The sequence below is a fragment of the Dermacentor andersoni genome, chromosome 6 (genome assembly GCF_023375885.2).
Source record: "Dermacentor andersoni chromosome 6, qqDerAnde1_hic_scaffold, whole genome shotgun sequence".
NCBI lineage: Eukaryota > Metazoa > Arthropoda > Arachnida > Ixodida > Ixodidae > Dermacentor > Dermacentor andersoni.
Genome location: NC_092819.1, coordinates 902835 through 929330, shown reverse-complemented (window position 1 = coordinate 929330; position 26496 = coordinate 902835). Strand labels below are relative to the sequence as shown.

The window sequence follows — 26496 nt, the reverse complement described above, 5'->3', positions numbered from 1 at the left end:
TTTTCTTTATGCAGAGCTATTAATCTGTAAGCTTCGAGCTTCTTTTTTTTTTTCAAACTTTCGAATTTTTAAAAATACCTGTAAAGAAATTCAGGCCCTAAATCGAAATTTCACTTCGAACAGTCACTAGAATTTAACTTTCTCTCTCAAATGCAACAAGTTTCATTAAAAGGGGTCCAGGGGCTATCTCAGAAAAGCGTTTTTGCGTTTTACACGTATTTGAATAGGCCGCGTCGGAGGTGGGCCTGAGCTAAAGCTTCCTCTTAAGTATGAGATGCATCATCTTCTGAAATGCTGATGGAGCCGAAGCTCTCTTAAAATGAAAGAGCCCATCATGCGTAATAATGGTTGTTAGGTCACGACTCTCAGGGTCGAGTTCCATTTGGTGGTAAGTAGACGCTAAATCCAGCTTCGAAAATCGCTGGGCGCCAGCTAAGCTATGCAGCAGCTCTTCTGTCTGTGGAAGTGGAAAGCTATCAACAATTATAGCAGATCAATGCATCTTAATTCATACTGATCCATCCTTTTTCCGAACCACCATTATTGGAGAAACCCCCTGAGAGGCATCAACATGCTTAATAACGTCTGTCTTGTGCTTCAAGTTTCTGTAATTCAGCTGACACTTGCTCGGGAAACGGGCAACCTTCGGAGCTTGCTGGCAACGGGTGAAATGAACATCGCAATCCTTAACTCTGTATTTGAATCCATTGGCAAGTCCAAGCTGTTTGTCGAACAGATTTTTGTACTCTGAACGTAGCTCAGATGGCAATACAGGAGTGCTAGGGGTCAATGCAAGACACTGAAGCGATGTACCTTCAATCTTCATTTGTAGTGCCGCAGTGGCATCTAGGCCCAGAACAATGGTGCCCACAGACACTTGCAAGCACTCTTTAGTGCAAGCACTTTTGTCGTGGAATGTAGCTGATACAATAAAGCATCCTTAAACTCCTATTTTTGACTTTGAGTAGTCGAAAAACTGTGCTGAGGTAGGCTTCATAGGGCAAGTACTTGTGAAAAAATGGCGATGGAGTTCTTCTGCTGGAATAGTGACCGATGATTTCGTATTAACCAGAAGCGAGATAGCCTGACTTTCCATGCAGACGAATGCGTAAATGCCGTGTTTGTGTCCCTTGACAACACAAATAGTTTTTTTGCTGCTGTGTGAGCCAGAGTCGTCGTCGTCGACTTGTCGAACTTTCGCTGAATGACCACACGAAACATAAAATCTAGATGCCCAATCTTCCAGTAGCGCCAACATCTACACTTGCGCACCTTACATGCAGGGCTATTTGCAATATGGTCTGTTGCTCCACAACGTTAGCCTACTCAAAGGTTCATGGGACCTTGTACTGGAAGCTCGCACGTTTTGGCTTTAAAAAAAGTCTGCTTGCACTGCAACATAACTCACAACTTAATACCAGGCATTCCGGGAACAAAAAGCAATTCTCTTGCCTTCAACTTCTGGTAAGATTCAATAATAGCTTTTGGGGCATAATTAAATTAATGCTAGGTTGCGTCACAACAGTCTCCATAGAAGATGGATCAGTGTGCTTGATTCCTGGGTGCCATGACACCACTTTCTTACACCCCGCGCAGTGGAGACCACCATTTCAGTTGCTAAATGGGCGGTGAACAGACCAAGCACTGCTCTTCTGGGCTTCCAGAGAATGTTTCCTAGATGCCAGAGGTGTTTGCCTGTCATCACACCTCCCATTGGAACTGCGATTCGCTGTGTTCCGATAAGTTCGAAATCTTGCCGCATCCCAGTAAAAAAATGTAACCATTGAGTTTGGTTGAATTTTTTAGTGGGACTCAACTGGTTCCAGTTGGACACCATCGGAGGCCCAAGTTCCAATTGGGCATCATGAGAAGTCCAATTGGTTTCAGTTGGACATCACTGGAGCTTGGTATGGCAAGTGGTCCCAAATGGACCCAATTGAAAGTCGATGGGTAATCTTGCAAAACAGTAGAATACGTAGTTTATAATAATAATAGCATAATTATAATCTTAGTTTTAAAGTAAGAGATCTTTGTATTTTAGTGTGATCAATGGAGAGAAGCGTTTAGCTTTCTGTCACATTAAATATTTATCTTGAAATTTTACCAATTTATCATGTACCACTGGCACCACTTGGTCAACCAAATTCTGCTCACATATATAGCACCTGACTTGCATCTCTCATAGTGAAGTCGTGAGTGTTGGGTATGTGAATCAAGAGAATTGCCGTAGTGTGTTCATGTATGAGTGTGCTTCTTAAAAGGAGTTTCAAGTATATCTGTGTCACATCAAGTTAGGGGCCCATCTAGGCTTTTCTTTTTCTCTTTCTTTCCGTTTTCATGTTGGTCCCGAGTCTAGTTCAGAGACCAATTGAGTCTAATTGTGTTTAAAAAAAAAACAATTGGTCCAATAGGACCTGTTGGATTTTTCCAGTGAGTGTCCCAAAGCACAATTGGAAATATCCAATTCGTTCCAATTGGAAATTTCCAACTGGGTTGAGCAATTTTTCATACTGGGATCTGCCATCGAATCTGCTTTCGAAGCAGTGAACTCCTAGGCTGCCAAAGGTTAATGTTGGGGTGTGTCGGAATGCAGCCTCTATAAAGGGTATAAAATGTTCTTTATTTTAATGCGCGACCCAGCCTCAGGCCCCTTTAAAGGGAAGCTGAAGGGTTTTCCAGAAAAAATGAGTGAATAACTATAGGTAATGGTTTTCAACCCTCCGAATTGGAATATCGCATCAAAATTGAGCGAAAGAAAGCGCAAACAGATTTTATTTTGACGAAAAGTGCAGCAGCAGACTCGGGGCAGCTCGCGCGCCTCGTTTCCGCCTGTGATTGGTCAGGCGTCTCGTGACGTCAACAGTGGTGTTCGTCCGGACCGATCTCTGCAGCTACACATGAAGCACGGTGCAAGGTGGTTTGGCGCTGTTGTTTTGCTGAGACAGTAATGGTAAATTTCGGGAGCTTGCGTTTGTCTGAGGAGTTCGTCGTTGCTCCCTACATGTACGAGCCGATTGCGAGGAGCTGGCCTCTCGAATAAGCAAAAGATGCTGGTAGCAAGCAGTGCTTTCGACACGAAAGAAAGCGAAGTGTTAGCATCTCATCGTGTTAGAAATGTTCTTTGGTGATTATGTTTTTGCAAAGCTGCATTCAGTGATCCAGTGAGTTCGTTTCGGGTCGAACAACTGTACTGTTATGTTCCTGCATGCCTCCTCGGGGAACGTAAGCGGGGATGCGATTGTCGGCATTTGTGCGCTGCTCCAAAGCTGTTGGCAATCTACACAGACGTTTTACATGCGGGAAAAGTTTTCCAGCTGTAGGAATGGGACTCCATAAAATAGTAAATAAAAATGGGGGAGAGTACAGCACCTTGAGGAACACCCCTGGTCTCTCTGTAACATCGAGAAGAAATATTGTTTTGATAGGAATAAAATGTATGTCCGCTCAGGAAATTACGAATCCATGCAATTATATGTTGTGGGAGATTCACACTTACAAGTCTGTCGATCAAGATGGTGTGCTCGACACTGTCATATGCTTTCATAATGTCTAATGTCACTAAGGCCGTGTACTGGTTGTTGTGGCCAGCGAGTTGAATTCGACTCTCCAAGTCAACATGAGCACACCAAATTGAGCACCTGGGCCTGAATCGTATTTGAGAGTCACTTTATATTTGGTTGTCACCTATCCACCTATCCACCTACGTCACCTAACCCTAGCGATGTACAGCTCTGCTGTAAAACTCGATCACTCAGCTGTCGTCCTGCCCACCGGAAGGTCAACGGGCTTCATCAATTGGCTGACTTTGTGGTGGGATTTGGGCCCTGCTTGCATGCGCTCTGGGTATGCACACACAAGACGGGGTCTAAGGAAACCACATCAGGCTTATGAAGGTGTGTTCATGTTCCTCTCTGCCGGCGGTGGCCCCCTTTGTCCGCCGCCTGCCGATGGTTACTTTGGCTCATCGGGGTCCCGGCCTCAGTGGGCCTCAGTCGTCTCGATGTCCTGAGGCAGCGCCGCCCGATCGTGCCCCCACCTGTTCGTCTGTTTCTTTCTGTTTCCATTTTCTCTGCTATCGGGCACACGATGGCAGGCATTGGCTGAAGGATGGGCAGCGTCACCTTGGGACTTCGCTTTCGTGGTTCCGAAAACACAAGTGGGCAATTCCGGTGAGGTAGAAAGGGACGGTGGTCAATGTCGTGATGTCATCCCATTTGTTGTTCAGACTGACACGTTCGTATGATGAGAGCCAGTCATCAACGCCGTGTTCGTCAGTGCCGCTGAAGATAGGAGGGTACTGCTGGGTTCTTTGCTCTTTGTTGTTATGCCGTTAGCAGCCACCAGTGACCATGTATTGTGTTGCAATTAGATTTAGATTCGGACATCTTGTTTAAACTTAAGTTTGTGCCAAACCCCAGCTTAAAAAATGTTCTTTGTTGCTTCCGGAGAGCTTCGCCTAAGGCCTCCCTTGCTGCGCGCTTGGTCTCTCACCTTCCCCCTAGCTGGGACCGGCGGGGCGCAGCAGCGCATGCACACCAGGCTGGAGCAGGCGCGGCACTCTGCATTCATGGCAGCTCGGAGTGCTCGAACCCATGGTGGTTGTCCGGCATGCACAATATCTGAGCATGTGTGGCATGAGCATAGCGAGAGACCACGACATTCACAGTCACTTCCACTCACACTCACAAGCACTCAGTTATGCTCACCTCCACTCACACTCACTCACCTCTACTCGCACTCACCTCCATTCACACTCATTGGCACTCACTTGCACTCACTTCCACTCACACTCTCTCGCACTGACGCCTTTGAAATGAGTGTGAATGAGTGTGAGTGAGTGCACTCATGAGTGAGTGGGCCAACCTATGTCAAATGGATTCAGGAATTGACCGAGCAATCGTGCAATCTTGTCCTCTTAAGGCGGAAAGTGCATTGAGGTTCAACACAAAGTGAAATTAGTGATACCCAAACTGAACATTCTGTGGAAGCCTGAATTCTTGATATTGTATTGAAAGTGCCATAGCGATACTTCACCGGTAGTGAAACGACAATAAGGATATTTTTGCAAGATCATTTTCAATAGAAATATGCATAGCATCACTCTATTCACTCTCGCTTGCAAAGACCTTTCATGGGCATCACAACTGGGTGTGTATCTTGTTGATCGGTTCACTAGTGACAGTAAAAAGAAACTCCTCCTGTTCAGGTGTACGCATCCCAATCAGTGTGTTGCTGGGCAAAACACCATGAGGGAGGGCTAGAGGTTGCAGTTAAACCATTCTTTCAGGTTATCTTGTGGGCATGCGTGGTCATCTTGCAGCATTTAATGCAACAGGCAATACACACAACCACAAACACCTCTGCTGTGAAGTAGGATGCATTGTCCATGGTCATCTTCACTAGAATGCCAAAATGAGGGAACACCTCAGTCAGCATGTCCCAGATTGCATGTGCTGTGAGCTTGTGAAAATAAAAAGTTAGGTGCATTTCACTAGGGAAACGTGCCTTAGCTCTCTGAGGCAGCTTAGGTTGGCTAGACTGCAAAGGATCACCACCTCAAAAGACTCGTGTAGTCTCCTTAGATGACCTGTGCCACAGGCAAACTTCATCAGCATTGAGTATATGCTCATATAATGTGCCTACTACAGTCCCAGCTGTGTCGCACTCAGTGCCCAACAACAATGCTGCCTCACCTCTCTCAGGAGATCACCTCTAAGAGCCTGTCAACCAAGTTAGCCAGTCATCAAACACAATAACCTTCGGGCAAAGAGTCTGTGTGCTCATAAGATGCAATTGGCACATTTAAGAGTGAGAGGTGTCGCCAGCATGGCAGGAGGGCACATCACACTGCAAGGCTGCTGCTAGATGCCAGTGTTAAGTTTCAACACTGCCTATAGGGTGTCGACTAGTAGTCTTTTGGGCCAGCACTACTGTCTTTCTTGTGACAGACACTAAACATGCTATGGCATGTCTACTAACATCCGATTAATTTATACTACTGCTTCCTCAGAGTGATTCAGTGGTTTGTAGGTGAATAATGTCAGAAAGTTCTGCTCTTGTGTCTTGTGATGCCACCCATATGATCACGAGTTAAAGATGGCTTTACAAGATGCCTTGTCTTTTTTTTTTTTTTAAGCTGCACATCTTGCCATTTTTTCACCACTCTTTCCTGTATTGCTTTTGGGCCCTGGAGGTATTTTTAATTAATTAGCCAATAAATAAATAAATAAATAAATGTGGCATAGCTGTGTCATAGCAATGACCCTGTTTTCGCAGGTGGACTTTGAGAAGATGCAGATGACCAAGCCTTTCTATGGATCACTGCAGCGCACTTACCATCCGGCACTGTGGCTGCAGTACCGACAGTCAGATCGTCAGGCTCTAGTATTGGTCAAGGTTCACAGGATTCAGGTAACAATACCCAAAGGAAAACCTTTTCTTGTGTTGTTTTGTATCCTGTGTCCTGTTGCTAGTAGGCCAAGAAGAGCACTGCTGGAGTAACACATTGTGCCCTGTGCCAAGCTACATTTATGTCACGAGGTCAACGCTTTCTTTTTTCGGTGCATTAGCATTCTCAGGGTACTTGACACATTTTCCGGGAGCGGTCTATCTATCTATCCATCTGTTTGTTTGTCTGTCTGTATTATGGCAAAGAAGTCCGACACGACTGTGGACGACACGAAGGACGCCTACAGGAAGACGCAGCAGCGTAGGCTTAGCCAGTCACACAGGAACAACGTCTAGCCCGAGCCCCACTTCAGTAGCGCTGGCGATCTGGCTGCGGAACTCTGCAGGGCGCTTCTTCCTTACAACTTCCCCCTCGCTGAAGACGGAGCTGCACAGGAGACTCAAGGCGTTGTGAGGACGAAGGGCTCGTGCTACGGCTTGAGCCAATCTACGTGCACAGCTTCGCGGCCTCGGCGTCGCAGGTCTGTAGGGGGCATCAAATGTTCGATAACATAGTTCACTGGAGAAGTTTGGCATGGAACCCGGTGAGGTCCATGGTATTGAGATACAAACTTGGAGGAGACACCTGGTGTTGAAGCAGGAGGCACCCACAACCAAGCGAAGGCATCAGGCGAAAACTGGTGGTGGGGGCGCCCGTCGTCATGACGAAATTGCTGTAGCGCTTGTTCTTGCAATGTAAGGGAGCGAGCTAGTTGCCGACATTCTTCTGCATAGCGGGAGGCTTTGGAAACCGGTGTACCCTCTGATAAGTCGGGACGGTAAGGAAGAATAGTGTTAATGGGAAATGATGGTTCATGGCCATATAGAAGAAAGAAGGGAGAAAAGCCCGTCGTTGACTGGGGTGCCGTGTTGTAGGCATGCGTGACATAGGGAAGGATGAGGTCCCAGTTGGTGTGGTCCGAGGCGACATACATCAAAAGCATGTCGCCAAAAGTTCGGTTAAAGCGCTCTGTCAATCCGTTTGTTTGTGGGTGATATGCGGTGGTACAGCGATGAATGACGAGGCATTCAGCGAGAAGTTCTTGATTGACATCGGCGAGAAAGACGTGGCCTCGGTCGTTCAGGAGTTCACGGGGAGCGCTGTGACGTAGAACAAAGAGTTGAAGCAGGAAGGAGGCAACGTCACGAGCCGTCGTGGCTGGTAGAGCGGCCGTTTCTGCATACCTCGGGAGGTGGTCTATAGCTACAATGACTCAGCGATTGCCAGCAGCTGTGTATGGCAGAGGTCTGTATAAGTCTATCCTAACCCGGTCAAATGGTTGCGAAGGGCACGGCAAAGGTTGCATTGGTCCAGAAGGGCGGCAAGGATCAGGCTTGTGGCGTTGACATTCTGTGCAAGAGTGAATGTACTTTGGCACAAGTGTGTACACACCACGCCAATAAAATCGATGACGTAGTCTGGTGTAGGTCTTGAAGAGACCAGCGTGTGCGCACTGAGGGTCGGTGTGGAAAGCAGCACATACATCAGTGCGGAGCTGCCGGGGTATTACAAGCAGCCATTTGCGGCCGTCGGAGCTGTAGTTACGGCGATTAATGATTCCGTCACGGATGGCGAAGTGCGAAGCTTGTCGGCATAATGCTCGAGATGGTGGGCGTGCAGGTGAATCAGAGATGTAATTTATCAAAGATGAAATCCAGGAGTCCTTGCGCTGCTTCAAAGCCATGTCGGCAGAAGCGAATGGGAGAAGTGGGTCGTCTAGGATGGAGACACTGACAATGTTGGCATGGACAGGCAAGCGCGAAAGAGCATTGGCATCGGCGTGCTTCTTGCCTGAGCGGTAGACAACCCGGATATCGTACTCTTGGAGCTTCAGTGCCCACCAGGCTTAGGCGGCCGCAGGGTTCCTTGAGAGACGACAACCAGCAGAGTACGTGGTGATCGATAACGATATCGAAGGACCGGCCGTACAGGTATGGACAAAATTTTGTGATGGTCCAGATGATGGCTAGACATTCTTTTTCCATGACTGAATAGTTCGCTTCAGCTTTCGTGAGAGTGCGGCTCGCGTAAGCAACAACATATTCTTGGCAGCCAGGCTTTCGCTGGGTGAGCACAACACCAAGACCAACACCGCTAGCATCAGTATGGATTTTCGTGGGAGCAGTTGGATCGTAATGGCGCAGCATTGGTGGTGTTGTGAGCAGGCAACGTAACGTCGCAAAGGCAACATTGCAAGCCGGGAACCATGCAGAAAGATTGGGGTCTCCCCGAAGAAGCTCTGTCATTGGTGCCATAATCGAAGTGAAATTTCGAATAAAGCGGCGGAAGTACGAGCAGAGGCCAATGAAACTGCGCAAGTCCTTTAGAGACGTTGGCCTTGGGAATCCTTTAACAGCGCGGAGCTTAGCAGCATCCGGGAGAACGCCTTTCTTCGGCACGACATGTCCGAAAATTGTCAGCTTGCGTGCCCCAAAGTGACATTTTTTCAGGTTTAGTTGGAGGCCAGCGTCACTGAGAAAGCGTAAAACCTGCTCCAAGCGATGAAGGTGAGTAGGAAAATCTGGTGCAAACACTGCTACATCATCCAAATAACACAAGCACGTGTTCCATTTGAGGCCTCGAAGAATAGTGCCCATCATCCACTCAAAAGTTGCGGGCATGTTGCAAAGTCCGAATTGCGTCACACGAAATTTGTATAAGCCATCTGGTGTGATGAAAGCAGTTTTAGGCTTATCGTCTGCAGCCATAGGCACCTGCCAGTAACCAGAGGGTAGATCGAGGGAGGAAAAGAACTCTGCACCTTGTAAGCAGTCTAAGGCGGCATCGATCCGCAGCAATGGATAAACATCCTTTCGAGTTATTTTGTTTAGGCAACAGTAATCCACACAGAAGCGGATCGAGCCATTTTTTTTAACTAAGACAACTGGCAATGCCCATGGGCTGTCGGATAGTTCAATGACACCACACTTTACCATGTCACCTACTTGCTCATCAATGATGCGTCGTTCTGTCAACGATGCACGGTATGGTCCCTGCCGTAGCGGTGAGTGAGAACCGGTGTCAATCCGGTGACATACAGTCGTCGTTCGGCCCGGAGAAGTGGTATGGCTGTCAAAAGCAGGGCGACATTTTTTGAGGAGACAAAGGTCATGGCGTTGCTTGGGGTTTAAGGCGTTGTCGACGACATGGTTGAAAACGTCTTCAGGTGATGTGGCAGTTAGGGGACTACAGTAGAGCGTGTTGACCTCTGACAATCCATTAGGAAGTTCTAACGTGGTAATGGTGTCATAAGGCTCCACAGTGCCAAGAGATTCACTGTGAAGCAACGTAATCAGGAATGGGAAGTGGCTGTATACAGGAAAGTGAGTCGAGCCAGCTTGAAGGCTAAGCAGCGCAGTTGGGAGAGGTGAGAGGTGGCGATGAACGAAAGCAGTCGAAGGTGTGAAGAGTGCGGTAGAGTCGGAGACAACGGAAGAGGATACAGGTGCCAGAACAGATGCGTGCGGAGGTATTTGGATGTCGTCACTCAGGGACAACTTGGTGCAGGAAAGCAAAACGTCATCAGATATGGCATTGCCAAGCGAAGAGAAGGCGACTTCTGCACGGGGGCAATCAATGACAGCTTGGTGACAGGAGAGAAAATCCCAACCTAAAATAATATCGTGGGAACAGTGGGGAAGAACGATGAACTGGACTGTGTAGAGTGCTCCTCGAATTTCAAGTGTGGCGGTGCACGCAGACACCAGCTGGACGTGCTGTGCTGTGGCCGTGCGGAGTAAAGGACCGAAGAAAGGCGTCGTGACTTTTCGTATTGAGTGGCATAGTTTTTCGGCAATCAAAGATATGGCGGCACCTGTGTCAATGAGGGCAAGCACAGAGACACCTTCAACAGCGACATCAATAACGTTGGGCGACGAAAGAAGAGGGCTTAAGCGTTGCGGCGATGACGCAGTTTTTGCCTCAGGAACTGCGCCACTTAGTTTTCCGTGTCAGCAGGAGAGGGATGCCGACGCATCGGGGAGAGCAAGCGACGACGAGGAGAAGGAGAAAGGCGGTCAGAAACTTGGCGAAGCCTTGGGTGGGGAAGGGGTAAATCGCGATCCAGAGGGTAAGACAACGGATGGTCGTACGCGGCTGTGCGTGGGTCATCACGTGGATGTAGTGGACGGCAGCGGCACAGGCGTGCAACGTGTCTGGGAATACCGCACGAATAGCAGATGGGCCGATTGTCCGCTGTGCGCCAGGGATTAATTACTCGATGGACTGGAGGTCATGGCGGCGGAGAGGTAAAAACAGGGCTAGGTGTCGAGAGGCGGAGCCTGGAAGGTCGGTGGCCGTGGCCGTGCGACGGCGTAAGTCAATGGGGCGGTGAGTTGAGGCGCCCGTTCTAGAGGAAGGACCTCGGACACTTGTTCTTCTATAACGTGTCCTAGGGTTGGACTAAGGGACGAACTTGATTCCAGCGAGTTAGAGATGAGGGAGAGCTAGCGAGCAACTTCTTCCCTGACGAAAGCCTTGATTTGCGAGAAGAGGGTGGAATCTGGAAAAGGAGAGGTCGAGCCGGACAACGATTCTTGATGGGGAACAGGACGGCGGGTGAGGAGGCGTTGACGGTGGAGCTCGTCATAGCTTTGGCACAGTTCAATAACTTGGGCAACAATAGAGGGGCTCTTTGAAATGAGCATCTGAAATGCGTCCTTGTCGATACCCTTCATTATATGCTTGATTTTATTTCCCTCAGTCATGGATGCAGCGACGCGTTTACAGAGATCGATGACATCTTCGATGTAGCTGGTAAAGTTTTCACCAAGCTGCCAAGAGCACGACTGCAGACGCTGTTCGGCACGAAGCTTTTAAACAGCAGGGTGACCAAAGACCTCGCTGAACTTTGTCTTGAACACCGTCCAGCTTGGGACTTCGCTTTCATGGTTCCAAAAACATAAGTGGGCAATTCCAGTGAGGTAGAAAGGGACGGTGATCAATGTCATGATGTCATCCCATTTGTTGTTCAGACTGACGCGTTTGTATGATTAGAGCCAGTCATCAACGTCGTGGTCGTCAGTGCCGCTGAAGATAGGAGGGTCCCGCTTGCGGAATGTGCCGGGGCACACGGTGGACTGGGGAGCAGGTCATGGTAAGCTTGTGGCACTTTCGGTGGTCATGATGGCAGGGAGAGTCCGGCTGCGCAATTCCAGGATTGCAGGGGACCCAGCAAGCCTCCACCAATTATGGCAAAGAAGTTCGACGCGACTGTGGACGACACGAAGGACGCCTACAGGAAGACGCAACAGCGTAGGCTTAGCTAGTCACACAGGAACACCGTCTAGCCCAAGCCCCACTTCAGTAGTGCTGGCGATGCGGCTGCGAAGCTCTGCACTGCGCACTTCTTACTTACAGTATCTAATCGTTTTCCCACCTACCTGGGTCGCTGGGTGGTCCATGGGTCGAATGGGTAGCGCATCAGGTGGCTGTGCCGAGGAACAGGGTTCGAAACCAACCGTGGGACTCGCCTCTTTAATGCCAACATAGGTCACTGTAGATGCAGGACTGGACAAGTACTGGTGTTCACTCACTCTTTGACGCCGACTTTGAGCATTGGGTATATGCCACTCGTTCTGTGATGGTCTTCAATGAACCTCTTTGGTGCCAACTTGGGTACTTAGGTATATACCACAGGGAATGTGCTGCTCTACAATGACGAAAAAGATCCTTTAAATTTCTCCAAATTGAACCCAAGTCACAAGGGTTCCTCAAGGACAGCAACCTGACACTTTAGCAAACTGTGCAACAAATGCACTGGGTATATGCTGCTTTTCAATGAAGGTCTTTTAACGATGACACTTTAGCGAGCTGTGCCATGAATGCGTTTGGTATGTGCCACTCCTTAATGAACCTCTCACCAACTTGGATCGCTGAGTATGTGCCACTGGCTGTGCAGCACGTGAGGGAACAATTCTCAGCATTTTGCCGGCACCAGCACGCTATGCTTCTCGGCTCAGAGGCCATGTGCAGATTTCTTGGCAGTGCCACTAGATGGCGCAGCGTGTCCAGAAAGAAGCTCGAGAGAGGAGCCTGGCTGCCATTTGACGCACTTCTAATCGTTCGCACGCATCAGTGTGTCATGCATTTCAGAGGCCACGTGCAAGCTTAACGCTGCTAGATGGCGCCGACTGTTCTCATGGAAGTCCGAAAGAGGAGTGCCACTGCAGTTCATGCCTCATACATAACTTGTTTTGACGGTGACAATACATTGTGTCAATATAGTGATTCAGTGCTAAACAGTCATCCTTGACAGTCATCGTGACATGGGTTCTGCCAAATTTTTTTCTTTTCAATTGTGTGAGGAAGACATACTCATGCTGTATGAGAGAATATGCAGCATGTTGTTCTTAAACCTGTATCATATTCTGATGAAGCATCAATGTGTACAGTCAGAACACCTGTACAACGAATGCCTCTACAGCGAAAAGGCCTGTTTAATGAAAGATCAATTTGGTCTAGGCCAGATTCCTATTTTTCATTTCTATTGTGAATGCCTCTACAATAAAGAACACGACAAGTTTGCCTGTATTATGAAGGAATTTGGGCGGCCCCAATGGCTGATTTATTCCTTTACAATCAACACAAAGCAGTGGTGCCACCACTGCCCTTCACAGATAGATATATACTTTATTAAAAGAATAATCGGAATAATCACTAATGATCAGAGCTCCTAGTCCAGGCATCCGCTGGCTCTTGCCATCTTCTCAGATCTCTGGATCAGCTTGAGCTGGTCATCGAGAGCCAAGCTGAGACATCAGCGAGATGCATTCTGCACTATTGCTAATGGCAGTGCTAGCAACACACTTGACAACATTGCCACTGTCAAAAGTAGTCCTGCTGCACTGCTCCAGGAATTGCTCAGTGCTCAGTTTGTATGCTGCTTCTTGTAATGCATCAGCAGTTGATGATGACGTGATAATGTAATTGGAACTAGCAACCAAGGACATCTTCAAAGCTGTCTAGCTTGTCAAAGCTGTCTAAAAATCCCATCTGGCTGTTCCTCATGCCTCGTTCCTGCTTTAGTTTCCCTCTTAAAACTCAACTTGATACGTTTGTGGTTGCTACCTATATAGATCTGGAGCCCTGTTCATCTATATTCATGGCTCCCAATCTATCGTACATCCTAAGTGACATTAATGCATAATCTATTGTCGAGTGTCGACCCCCTACCTCCCATGTTATGATCCCGTCACACTTCTCAGTAGAGTTACAGACAACTAAGTTACACTTCTCATAGATATCCAGCACCATGTTACCTGTGAAGTCTGTGTACCCATCCATATCTTCAACACGCGCATTCATGTCTCCTAAAACAATTATCTCACATCCTTTTCCTAGCTCATTGATGTCCGCTGCTATACAGTCCAACATTTTTGGTTTTCCTCTTTAGCATTTGATCCTGTCCAAAGGTATACAAAGCCTAGAAATGTTTTCTCCTCGGCTACTTTGCCTTTCAGCCATAACTGCTTCTTGCATTCCCTTTGCCAATTTGTATTTTTATGAATGAGTGCTCTGATTCCCCCGCCCTTTCTGTTACCCTGAACTCTGTTGCAGTATCCCCATGCATAATCAGGGTTTCAGGGTGGTTGTTCCATGTCCCTAAGATTTGTCTCTACAAACCCATAAACCATTAAGCTCTCCTGCCTTAGTTGCTCTTCGATTTCCTCCCATGTTAGCCTATTTCTACCACGTTGCATGCTAATAAACCTTATGTCTGACTTAATTTGGCTCTGGTGCTTACTTCTGTTTCCTCTCCTGCAGTGCCGATGCTTGCTTGTTTGTAGCTCCTGCCTCGAATCGTCCATGCCTACACTGGTTCCTTCTGGGCTCTGGGTCCCCCTAAACAAGCTGTTGCCTGGCGACCCATCCTGCTCCCTATCCTTTTGCCAGTGGCACCACTGTAATGAATGCAATCCTGTACAAAAGGCCGGGAGCCAGCTCCGTACACATCTCCGTTGATCTCCATCACACTGTACCCGAGTCGTCGGCTCAGACTTCTAATGACCCGATTGGCCTCAACCACCCTCCTTTCTATCTGGTCAGTCTGGCCCCAGACCTCTGGGATAGTGCATATGGTCGCCTGCACCCTCCTGGAGGCCTCTCTAAGCTTAGGTAGCCCAGTCTCAATGTGCCTCTCAAGGTCCTGGCTTCTCCCCTTAAGCACGTCATTACAGGTTATAAAAGCAACACCAACGGCCAATAGTTGAACGAGAGTGGGCACAAGTGGCTACCATGGAAACAGGATATCTGTGCAGGTTAGGAGTTCCAGTAGGTCGTGGTCGTACTCACCTACCACCTACCATAGAGTTTCTCACTATATTACCTAGAGGCAAATCCGGTGCTGCTGCGCTGTGGTATGCCTGGGAATGCCGGTATATTGCGACTTTGGATTGGCATCGTTCTCGGAGAGCCAGGCAAGCCCCATTCCGTCAGTCACTGATGCACACACCTTTCTTCTGTATATAATGGAGGATAAGCTTTTTATACAGAAGAAAGGTGTGTGCATCGGTTCATGTATAGCCCCTGTTCTTAGTGACATTTTATTAGCCAGCTATGACCGCAATCTTGTAACTAAGCTCAGCCAGACAAGCACTGTAAAAGTGATGCGATACGTCGATGACTTTCTAATTTTTTACAATACTAACGCCACTGACGCGCAGCCTGCTGCTGCTATAATATTTGACATGTTCCGCACAGTTCTAGATTCGTTCGAATTGACCACGGAGCATCCGTCAGACAACAAGCTTCATTTCTTAGACTTGGAGCTAACGTTCTTAAGCAATCATGTATGTTGGGGTTATGCTCCTCGGTATCATAAGAACCTTCTTCCATTTTCGTCCGCGCACTCAGAGATTGTCAAGCGCGTTATAGCAAGATCCTGCATGAAGGCGGCCCTCATCCGGTCTTGTGACCACCAAGTGGAGGTAAGCTTCGAAAAGCAAGTAGCCAGACTGAAGCTCGCAGGTTTCTCGGTACCACTTTTGACCAGCATCGCTGAAAGCCTCGCAACGAACCTTAAAGGAAAGCAGTCGGCAGCTGCTCTATCTGAGAATCGCCCACGGCAAATGGTTGCGGTTATACCATATGTTCACCAGGTTGCGCACAATCTCAAGAAGGTTGTCAGCAGGGCAGGCGTCAGATTGCTGTTTACTGCCAAAAATAAGTTAGGTAGCCTGTGCCACCAAGTCAATAGGGTAAGCATGAATAACAACAAAAAAAGTTGTAAAAAGCAGCACAGACAGAGGTTTGTTGGTGACTGTTGTGACTGTGTGGTGTATAAGATCCCCCTTTCATGCAAGCGTTTTTATATCGGCCAAACGGGGCGTTGCATCAATGACCGCATGCGCGAGCACTTAAACAAATTTCAAGAACGGGCAAAAGATAGTCAATTGTCACTGCATTGCAATGAATGCGGCTGCAAGCCATCTTTCGAAGGTGTAACCTACCTGTCAAAGTATCGTGATGACTGCGCACGCCTTATATCCGAAGCCTTCCACATTCACGTTAGTGGCGAAGCATGTGTAAGCCTTCCGTCCATTTCTCTCCTTCCGAAGGAGATTGCCTTCCTATCACATTAATTGCGATTTCCTCTGCACATGCCCAATTATGTAGAATCTGTGGTTTCAGATAGCGGCGGAGCATATATATGCTGACTGAAAGAATAAAGACACTTTGGTTGTTAGTCAGCGCTGTTGTCTGTGTCCCCTCACTCGTCCCGTCGTATTGCGCTGTTTTTATTGCTCGTAATCATGAACCAACCAGCCCAAATGCGTACTCTTCTGAGAGTGTGTAGTTTATAAGCAGGACCTCCAAAAAATAATACCCAACCAAACTTCAAAATGGGGCGGACATACATACAATAAATCATCCCTGCGCAGCCTAAAATGACTGTTGCTGACTCTTCGTATTAAACCAACAGTCCTTGCTCCTTTAGATGCTATGTATTCTATGCGTGTCCGCCAACCAAGTTTTTCTGTATAAATCATTCCCAGATATTTTAATGACTGTACCTGTGGAATTGTCTCCTGATCGTACGTCATTGTTATCAGGACGGGAAAAGTTAAGAGGAAAACTATGATGTCACTTTTGTTGACATTTAGCGACATTTGTATTCCTTTAAGCCACATTTCAATCTGATTCAAATATGACTGCAATGCTCTGTGAAGGCTATGTATATCGCTTTACACTGAAAAATATGCAATATCATCAGCGTATACATATACCTGCACGTCACGGTGTGTAGGAATGGGACTCCGTAAAATAGTAAATAAAAATGGGGGAGAGTACAGCACCTTGAGGAGCACCCCTGGTCTCTTTGTAACATCGAGAAGAAATATTGTTTTGATAGAAATAAAATGTATGTCCACTCAGGAAATTACGAATCCATGCAATTATATGTTGTGGGAGATTCACACTTTCAAGTCTGTCGATCAAGATGGTGTGATCGACACTGTCATACGCTTTCGTAATGTCTAATGTCACTAAGGCCCCGTGTACTGGTTGTCGTGGCGAGCGAGTTGAATTCGACTCTCCAAGTCAACATGAGCACACCAAATTGAGCGCCTGGGCCTGAATCGTATTTGAGAGTCACTTTATATTTGGTTGTCACCTATCCACCTTTCAATATGGCCATACAATACTCTCTCGATTAACTGTACAAGATTTAAAGTGAGTGAAATAGGCCTAATGTTATCTATTGTGTATCCATTGCCCTGCTTTTTAAGTAGTGGAATTACTTTGTCAACTTTCCAATCTGGATAAATCCATGCATTCTGAATTGAAAAATTTATAAATTTAGGGAACTCCTGGGGAGACAATTCACATATTATTTTTATCATTGCTGTACTTATGCAATCAGCACCTGGAGCTGAAGCTGGCAATGACTTTACCATTTTCACTAATTCTTCTAATGTTATCATCATCAGAATCGGCCTATTTTATGTCCACTGCAGGACGAAGGCCTCTCCCCGCGATCTCCAATTACCCCTGTCCTGCGCCAGCTGATTCCAACTAGCACCCGCAAATTTCCTGATTTCGTCGCACCACCTAGTCTTCTGTCGTCCTCTACTGCGCTTCCCTTCTCTTGGTACCCATTCTGTCACCTGAATGGTCCAACGGTTATCTAATCTTTGCATTACATGACCTGCCCAGCACCATTTTTTTCTCTTAATGTCTATTAGAATATCGTCTATACCCGTTTGCTCTCTGATCCAAACCACTCTCTTTCTGTCTCTTAAAGTTATGCCTAGCATTCTTCGTTTCATCGCTCTTTGCGCAGTCCTCAATTTCTTGTCAAGTTTCTTTGTCAGTCTTCAAGTCTCTGCCCCATATGTCAACACTGGTAAAATGCATTGATTGTATACCTTCCTTTTCAATGATAACGGTAAGCTTCCAGTCAGGAGCTCACGATGTCTGCCGTAATTAAGCCATCCAACTCATCTTTATTTTTCTGTGAATTTCCTTCTCATAGTCCGGGTTCCCTGTAATTAGTTGACCTAGGTAAACGTACTCCTCCACAGACGCTAGAGGCTGACTGGCGATCCTGAATTCCTGTACGTTCCCTTGCCCGGCTGTTCATCATTATCTTTGTCTTTTGCATGTTAATCTTCAGCACCACTCTTACACTCTCTCTGTTAAGGTCCTCAATCATTTGTTGTAACTCGTCTGCGGTGTTGCCAAATAGAACAATGTCACCGGCAAACCGAAGGTTGCTGAGGTATTCCCCGTCAATCCTTACTCCCAAACCTTTCCAGTTTAATAGCTTGAATATTTCTTCCAAGCACGCAATGAATAGCATTGGAGAGATTGTGTCTTCTTGTCTGACTCCTTTCTTTATGGGTATCTTCCTACTTTTCTTGTGTAGAATTAAGGTGGCTGTGGAATCTCTGTAGATATTTTCTAAGGTATTTACATAAGCGGTCTGTACTCTTTGATTATGCAATGCCTCTATGACTGCTGGTATTTCTACTGAATCAAATGCTTTTTCGTAATCTATGAAAGCTATATGAAGAAGCTTATTGTACTTTGCGGATTTCTCGATAACCTGATTAATGACATGGATGTTATCCACTGTAGAGTATCCCTTCCTGAAGCCAGCCTGTTCCCTTGATTGACTACAGTCCAGTGTTGCCCTTATTCTATTGGAAATTATTTTGTTAAATATTTTATATAATACTGGTGGGAGTAAGCTAATGGGCCTATAATTTTTCAGTTCTTTAATGTCTCCCTGTTTGTGTATTAGTATAATGTTTGCATTCTTCCAGTTTTCTGGGACCCTTGCAGTGGATAAACATTTGGTATAGAAAGCCGCCAGTTTTTCAAGCATTATGTCTCCTCCATCTTTGATTAAATTGACTGGTATTGCATCTTCTCCTGCCGCTTTTCCCCGTTTCGTGTCTTGCAAGGCCCATCTGACCTCATCTCTAGCTATAGGAGGAGTTTCTGTATCCTGTTCATTATCATTCCGAATGGAGTTCTCTGGGTACTGTACAGGTCAGTATAGAATTCTTCCTCATCATTTATTTTACCTTCGAGATTGCTGATGATATTACCCTGCTTATCTTTCAGTGCATGCATCTTGGTTTGTCCTACGCCAAGTTTCCTTCTCACTGATTTCAGGCTGTGTCCATTTCTTACAGCTTCTTCAGTCTTTCTCACGTTATTATTTCGAATATCGCCTATTTTTTCCTTGTTGATCAGTTTTAACAGCTCTGCGAATTCTATCTTATCTCTTGAGTATAGGACACTTTCATTATTTGTCGTTTCTTTATTAGGTCCTTTGTTACCTGGGAGAGCTTGCCTACTGGTTGCCTTGGTGCCTTGCCTCCCACTTCAATTGCTGCCTCTGGAGCCAGCCTGATTACGGTTTCATTCATTATCTCTATGTCATCATTATCATCTCTCTGTTCTAAGGCTGTATATTTGTTGGCAAGTACCAGCCTAAATTTGTCTGCTTTTACCCTTACTGCCTCTAAGTTGACCTGTTTCTTCTTGACCAAGTTTGCTCTTTCTCTCTTCAAATTGTGGTGAATCCTAGCTCTCACTAACCTATGGTCACTGCACTTTACCCTACCTATCACTTCTACATCCTGCACTATGCTAGGATCAGCAGAAAGTATGGAGTCAATTTCATTTCTTGTTTCGCCATTAGGGCTTTTCCAGGTCCACTTTCTGTTGCTACGCTTCCTGAAAAAGGTGTTCATTATTCGAAGCTTATTCCTTTCTGTGAATTCTTCCAGCATCTCTCCTCTAGGGTTCCTAGAATCGATGCTGTAGTTGCCAATTGCTTGTTCACCAGCCTGCGTTTTCCCCACTTTTGCATTAAAGTCGCCCATTACTAGAGTGTACTAAGTTCATTGCACTGCGACAACTCATGCTAGTCGGTTGCATGATCAGTCTAGTATGATAAAATAGTTTCAAGCAACACACCATGCTGAATAGTTGGTCAAGATATTTGGCGTCAGTGACTTGTGGGTCTTGTATCGACACAGTGTTACCACAAGTATGTGAAGTCAGGCACGCGCTCTCACAACCAGCACGAGCGGGCCAATGCTATAAGAAAACTTCGTCAGCAATGAGATCCTTTTGTATGTCGCCCCTGTGTAACGCAGGGGTATTTCTATAGATTTGTTAACCGTCAATGAAAGGTGGCTACTTTGTCAGTCACAGCACACTCCGGTCACTTTTCGTTTAAACATGGAGTTGCAGTCATATACTATGCACATTTTCGGCACCATGGGAATGTAGAACTATCGGTGAAGTTGCAATGCGGTACACAGCACGGGTGTTTGCAGTAGTGCACATCTGTGCACTTTTATTTTTTAGGGGGACTTGCCTCCACAATCAGGCCACGTGCACAACCTTTCCAAAACATTTTGCGCCATCATGCTGTGAAAAAGGTGGATTTCTGGGAAGAGTTCAAAGGCTTGACTCATCTTCCACTCTTGTCTCATTGCATTTCTTTAATAAGTGCTACATCCAGAGTTTGATGGTTGTGCACAGACGCAATGTTCTTCGTTAATGTGGGCCGAATAGAGCTGCTGTAGGCATTCGTGTTGCCACCTTGCACAGTCCTTTGAAAAGCTGATCACAATACTTCTACCTATGCTCAAGTGCAGCAGGTTCAAAGACTAAGATTAAATATTTCGAAAGAAGCATATTGTCACGTGGTGGTGACGTAGAAGAACACAGTAGCAATACTGTGAACGACAAAACTAACTTTTATTGGGCGAACCTGTGCCCACAAGACAGGCTACACTTATAGCACAACGATAGCGGCGAACGCGTTCGGCGATCGTCGAAAATCTGATCAGCGGGTCAAGCGCGTCGGCTTTTATAGAGCAGTCGTCGAATATTGCAGACTAATCGTTGGGACCCGCATGCCTTCCACAGAGTTCTACACCATTCGCGTCAGGCGATGAAATCAGATAACGCAAGGTTCGGCGACAATAGACAGCGGAGAGAAGCATCGATAACTTTCCAGAAACTTCGGATACATGCAGGCGCGTCCCGCACTGTGTGATAACATTTGTTAGGCGGCGAAACGTGGTCGCCCGATAAAGATAAGTACACGTGTCAATACTCCCCTCTTAAAAAAAGCATCGACCCGATGCTGCAAACAAACGAAAGTGATAAACAAAAGCACTCGTAGCAAAGAAAACAAAAAAATAAGGAAGTTCGTCAGCGTCCGTAAGAGGGTTTAAGGCGCACCACGTGGACCACTTCAGATCGTGCGCGGCGCCGCTGTGAATGCGAAATCCCGTCTGGCATGACCTCATAGTCCAGAGCGCCAATACGTCGGATGACCTTGTAGGGTCCGAAATAGCGTCGCAATAGCTTCTCACTGAGTCCTCGTCGGCGTATCGGGGTCCATACCCAAACACGGTCGCCAGGCTGGTACTCGACGAAGCGTCGTCGGAGGTTGTAGTGTCGGCTGTCGGTCGTCTGCTGGTTCTTGATCCGCAGGCGGGCGAGCTGGTGGGCTTCTTCGGCGCGCTGGAGATAGATAGCGACGTCAAGATTGTCCTCGTCAGTGACGTGCGGCAGCATGGCGTCGAGCGTCGTCGTCGGGTTCCTGCCGTAGACCAGCTTAAATGGCGTGATCTGTGTTGTTTCTTGCACCGCCGTGTTGTAAGCGAAGGTTACATACGGCAGGACCGCGTCCCACGTCTTGTGCTCAATGTCGACGTACATCGCTAGCATGTCGGCGAGGGTCTTGTTCAGGCGCTCCGTGAGACCATTCGTTTGCAGATGGTAGGCAGTTGTGCTCCTGTGGCTTGTCTGGCTATATTGCAGGATGGCTTGGGTGAGCTCTGCTGTAAAAGCCGTTCCTCTGTCGGTGATGAGGACTTCTGGGGCACCATGTCGCAGCAGGATGTTCTCGACGAAAAATTTCGCCACTTCGGCTGCGCTACCTTTCGGTAGAGCTTTAGTTTCAGCGAAGCGGGTGAGATAGTCCATCGCCACGACGATCCACTTATTCCCGGATGTTGACATCGGAAACGGCCCCAACAAATCCATCCCAATCTGCTCGAATGGTCGAAGAGAAGGTTCGATCAGCTGTAGTTAACCTGCTGGCCTTGTCGGTGGCGTCTTGCGTCGTTGACAGTCTCGGCATGTCTTGACGTAACGGGCGACATCGGTGGTCAGACGCGGCCAGTAATACCTTTCCTGTATCCTCGACAGCGTCCGGGAGAATCCGAGGTGCCTAGCGGTTGGATCGTCGTGTAAGGCATGCAGTACTTCTGGACGCAGCGCCGACGGAACAACAAGAAGGTAGTTGGCGCGAACTGGTGAGAAGTTTTTCTTCACGAGTAGGTTGTTTTGAAGCGTGAACGAAGATAATCCACGCCTAAATGCCCTAAGGACAACGTCGGTGTGCCCTTCCAAATACTCGACAAGGGCTTTTAGCTCCGGGTCTCCTCATTGTTGATTGGCGAAGTCTTCCGCGCTTATTATTCCAAGGAGGGCATCGTCATCCTCGTCATCTTGCGGCGGCGGGTCAATGGGGGCGCGTGATAGGCAATCGGCATCTGAGTGTTTTCGTCCGGATTTGTATGTTACAGTGATGTCGTATTCTTGTAGTCTGAGGCTCCACCGTGCCAGCCGTCCTGAAGGGTCCTTTAAGTTAGCTAGCCAACACAACGCGTGATGGTCGCTGACCACTTTGAATGGCCTGCCATATAGGTAAAGGCGAAATTTCACTGTAGCCCCAACGATGGCGAGGCATTCCTTTTCCGTTGTAGAATAATTGCCTTCCGCTTTTGACAACGACCGGCTAGCGTAAGCTATCACGTGTTCATGTCCATCTTTTCTCTGGACTAGGACGGCACCGAGGCCTAGGCTACTGGCGTCAGTGTGGATTTCAGTATCGGCGTGCTCGTCGTAGTGCGCAAGTACGGGCGGCGACTGCATGCGTCGTTTGAGCTCTTGAAATGCGTCAGCCTGTGGCGTTTCCCATTTGAACTCGACGTCACATTTAGTTAGCTTTGTCAGTGGCTCAGCGATGCGTGAAAAGTCCTTGACAAATCGCCTGTAGTAGGCACACATGCCAAGAAATCTACGCACTGCCTTCTTGTCGGTGGGCTGCGGGAACTTTGCAATGGCAGCTGTCTTCTGCGGGTCGGGGCGGACTCCAAACTTGCTGATGACGTGGCCTAGGAACAGAAGCTCATCGTATGCGAAGCGGCACTTTTCTGGCTTCAGAGTGAGCCCTGATGACTTGATGGCCTCGAGTACTGTTGCAAGCCGCCTAAGGTGATCGTTGAAATTTCTGGCGAAGACAACAACGTCATCCAAGTAAACGAGACACGTCTGCCACTTCAATCCTGCTAAAACCGTGTCCATCACGCGCTGGAACGTTGCAGGCGCCGAGCACAGTCCAAATGGCATAACCTTCAACTCGTAGAGGCCGTCTGGGGTGATGAAGGCGATCTTTTTGCGATCTCTTTCGTCGACTTCTATTTGCCAATAGCCAGACTTGAGGTCCATCGATGAGAAGTATTTAGCGTTGCAGAGCCGATCCAATGCGTCGTTTATTCGTGGGAGGGGGTATACGTCCTTCTTCGTGATCTTGTTCAGACGACGATAATCGATGCAGAAACGTAAGGTTCTGTCCTTTTTCTTTACCAGGACAACAGGGGATGCCCACAGGCTTTTCGACGGCTGGATGATGTCGTCGTGCAGCATTTCGTCGACTTGTTCTCTTATAGCTTCACGTTCTCGCGGGGAAACTCAGTAAGCGCTCTGGCGGAGTGGTCGAGCACACTCCTCGGTGATTATGCGATGCTTGGCGACTGGTGTTTGTCGAATCCTCGATGACGTCGAAAAGCAGCCTTTGTATCGTCGGAGCAGACTTCTGAGCTGCTGTTGCTTAATCATGGGGAGACTTGGATTAATGTCGTATTCTGGTTCGGGAACCATGGTCATCGGCGTAGATGCGGTGGAATCCGAGAGGACAAACGCATTACTGGTTTCCAGAATTTCCTCGATGTACGCGATCGTCGTGCCCTTGTTGATGTGTTTGAACTCCTGGCTGAAGTTTGTCAGCAACACTTCAGTTTTCCCGCCATGCGGTCGAGCTATCCCTCTTGTGACGCAAATTTCACGGTCTAGCAGTAGACATTGGTCGCCTTCGACGACGCCTTCTACATCAGCGGGTGTTTTGGTGCCGACCGAAATAACAATGCTGGAGCGAGGCGGAATGCTCACTTAATCTTTGAGCACACTCAAGGCGTGGTGACTACGAGGGCTCTCCGGTGGTATCGCTTTATCTTCCGACAGCGTTATCGATTTTGACTTCAGGTCGATGATTGCGCTGTGTTGGTTCAGGAAGTCCATACCGAGAATGACGTCTCGTGAACACTGTTGGAGGATATTGAAGGCGGCAGGGTAAGTCCGGTCATGAATGGTTATTCTTGCCGTGCAGATTCCAGTCGGCGTGATGAGGTGTCCTCCAGCGGTCCGGATTTGAGGGCCTTCCCATGCGGTCTTAACTTTCTTCAACTGGGTGGCGATGTATCCACTCATTATGGAGTAATCGGCCCCTGTGTCGACTAAGGCAGTGACTGCGTGGCCGTCGAGCAGCACGTCGAGGTCGGTCGTTCTTTGTCTGGCGTTGCAGTTGAGTATTGGCTGCGTCATGTTGAACTGAAGCTTGAACATCGCGTCGTCAAGTCGTCTTTCGTCGGTGTAGTCTTGGCTTCCTGACTTCGTCAGGACGGCAGCGTGTCGTCATTAGGTCGTCGAGATGGTTGCTTCGTCGTCTTCGGCGGCGGCGGAGGATCTTCGTCAGTTCGACGAACAGCAACCGTACCTCCATCGGTTGCTGCTTTTAGTTTTCCGGATATGGGCTGACGGACCGGCCCCGGGCTGGGCCAGTGTATGGTCGGCGCTGCGGCGACAGGTAGCGGCCTGGTGACGGCGAACGGAAAGGTCGTCGAGGGCTCCACTGAGTGGCGGCGAGGTAGTCGGCGATATCGCGAGGTCGTTCGCCAATCTGTGGCCGCGGCGCGTTAACGGCAAAACCTCGCAGTCCCATCTCCTGGTATGGGCATCGGCGGTACACATGGCCGGCTTTCCCGCAGTGGTAGCAGAGCGGGCGGTGGTCAGGAGCGCGCCAAGCGTCTGTCTTCCTCTGGTAGCTGCACTGGGTGACGGGTGGGCGTGCTGACAGCGGCGGCAGTGGTCGACGGAATTGCGGCGTTACAGGGCCCTGGCGCGGTTGTGGAGGGGGACCTTGACGGCGGGCAACGGCGGCGTAGGTCATCGCTTATGGCTGGGGCTGCGATGATTGTGATTGTACCTCGGGAACTCCGAGCGATCGCTGAACTTCTTCTTTGACAATTTCGGCGACTGTGGCCACTTGAGGTTGCGATGAAGGGAAGATCCTTTGAAGCTCCTCTCGTACGACTGCCCGGATGGTATCGCGCAGGTCGTCGGTAGCCACTGACTGAACGCCGGCGTAGCTTGTTGGCTTGGTGCGTCGGTTGAATTGCCGGTTCCGCAATTCCAGTGTCTTCTCAATGTTCGTCGCCTCACGAAGAAACTCGTCGACGGTCTTCGGTGGGCTTCTTACCATTCCGGTGAAAAGTTCCTCCTTTACACCACGCATCAGTAGATGGACTTTCTTCTCCTCTGACATTTCCGGGTCGGCGTGGCGAACAGACGGGTCATTTCCTAAGTGAAGATCGCAATCGTCTCATTCGGCAGCTGCGCTCTGGTCTCCAGTAGAGCTTGCGCTCGCTCTTTTCGCACGACGCTTGTAAATGTTTGCAGGAAACCGCTTCGGAACAGGTCCCACATCATCAACGTGGCTTCTCGATTCTCGAACCACGTTCTGGCGGCGTCCTCCAATGCGAAATAGACATGTCGCAGCTTGTCGTCGCTCGCCCAGCTGTTAAACGTAGCGACCCTCTCATACGGTTCCAGCCAGCTTTCCGGTTCCTCAAATGTGGAACCGCGGAACGTTGGTGGTTCCCTGGGCTGCTGCTGCACGATGGGGGACGCTGGGGCTGCCATTGGAGTTGCCTTGGCCACAATCTTCTTGGTCTTCTCAGGTAGAAGTCCGTGCTCCGGGGGCAGCTGTTGAAGACGGCGACTTGCTCGATGGTCCGGGACTACGTTGGTGTTCTCTTTGCGGTCCGGGCTTGAATTACGGCTTGTCGGGACTGTCCGGTACATGAACGTAAAGCACCTCCACCAGATGTCACGTGGTGGTGACATAGAAGAACACAGTAGCAATACTGTGAACGACAAAACTAACTTTTATTGGGCGAACCTGTGCCCACAAGACAGGCTACACTTATAGCACAACGACAGCGGCGAACACGGTCAGCGATTGTCGAAAATCTGATCAGCGGGTCAAGCGCGTCGGCTTTTATAGAGCAGTCATCGAATGTTCCAGACTAATCGTTGGGACCCGCGTGCCTTCCACAGAGTTCTACACCATTCGCGTCAGGCGATGAAATCAGATAACGCAAGGTTCGGCGACAATAGACAGCGGATAGAAGCATCGATAACTTTCCAGAAACTTTGGATACATGCAG

The 26496-nt window shown here is 48.2% G+C and overlaps 1 protein-coding gene across 2 annotated transcripts in view; it reads left to right on the top strand.

Moving 5' to 3' along the window:
- LOC126521192 (intermembrane lipid transfer protein VPS13A-like) overlaps positions 1-26496 on the top strand; it is an 820642-nt gene that overhangs the window by 602916 nt on the left and 191230 nt on the right. For both annotated transcript variants that reach the window (XM_050169804.3, XM_055065737.2), the window contains one exon: positions 6277-6411. In XM_050169804.3, the coding sequence (XP_050025761.2) occupies positions 6277-6411 (135 nt within the window). The remainder of the gene's footprint in view (positions 1-6276; positions 6412-26496) is intronic.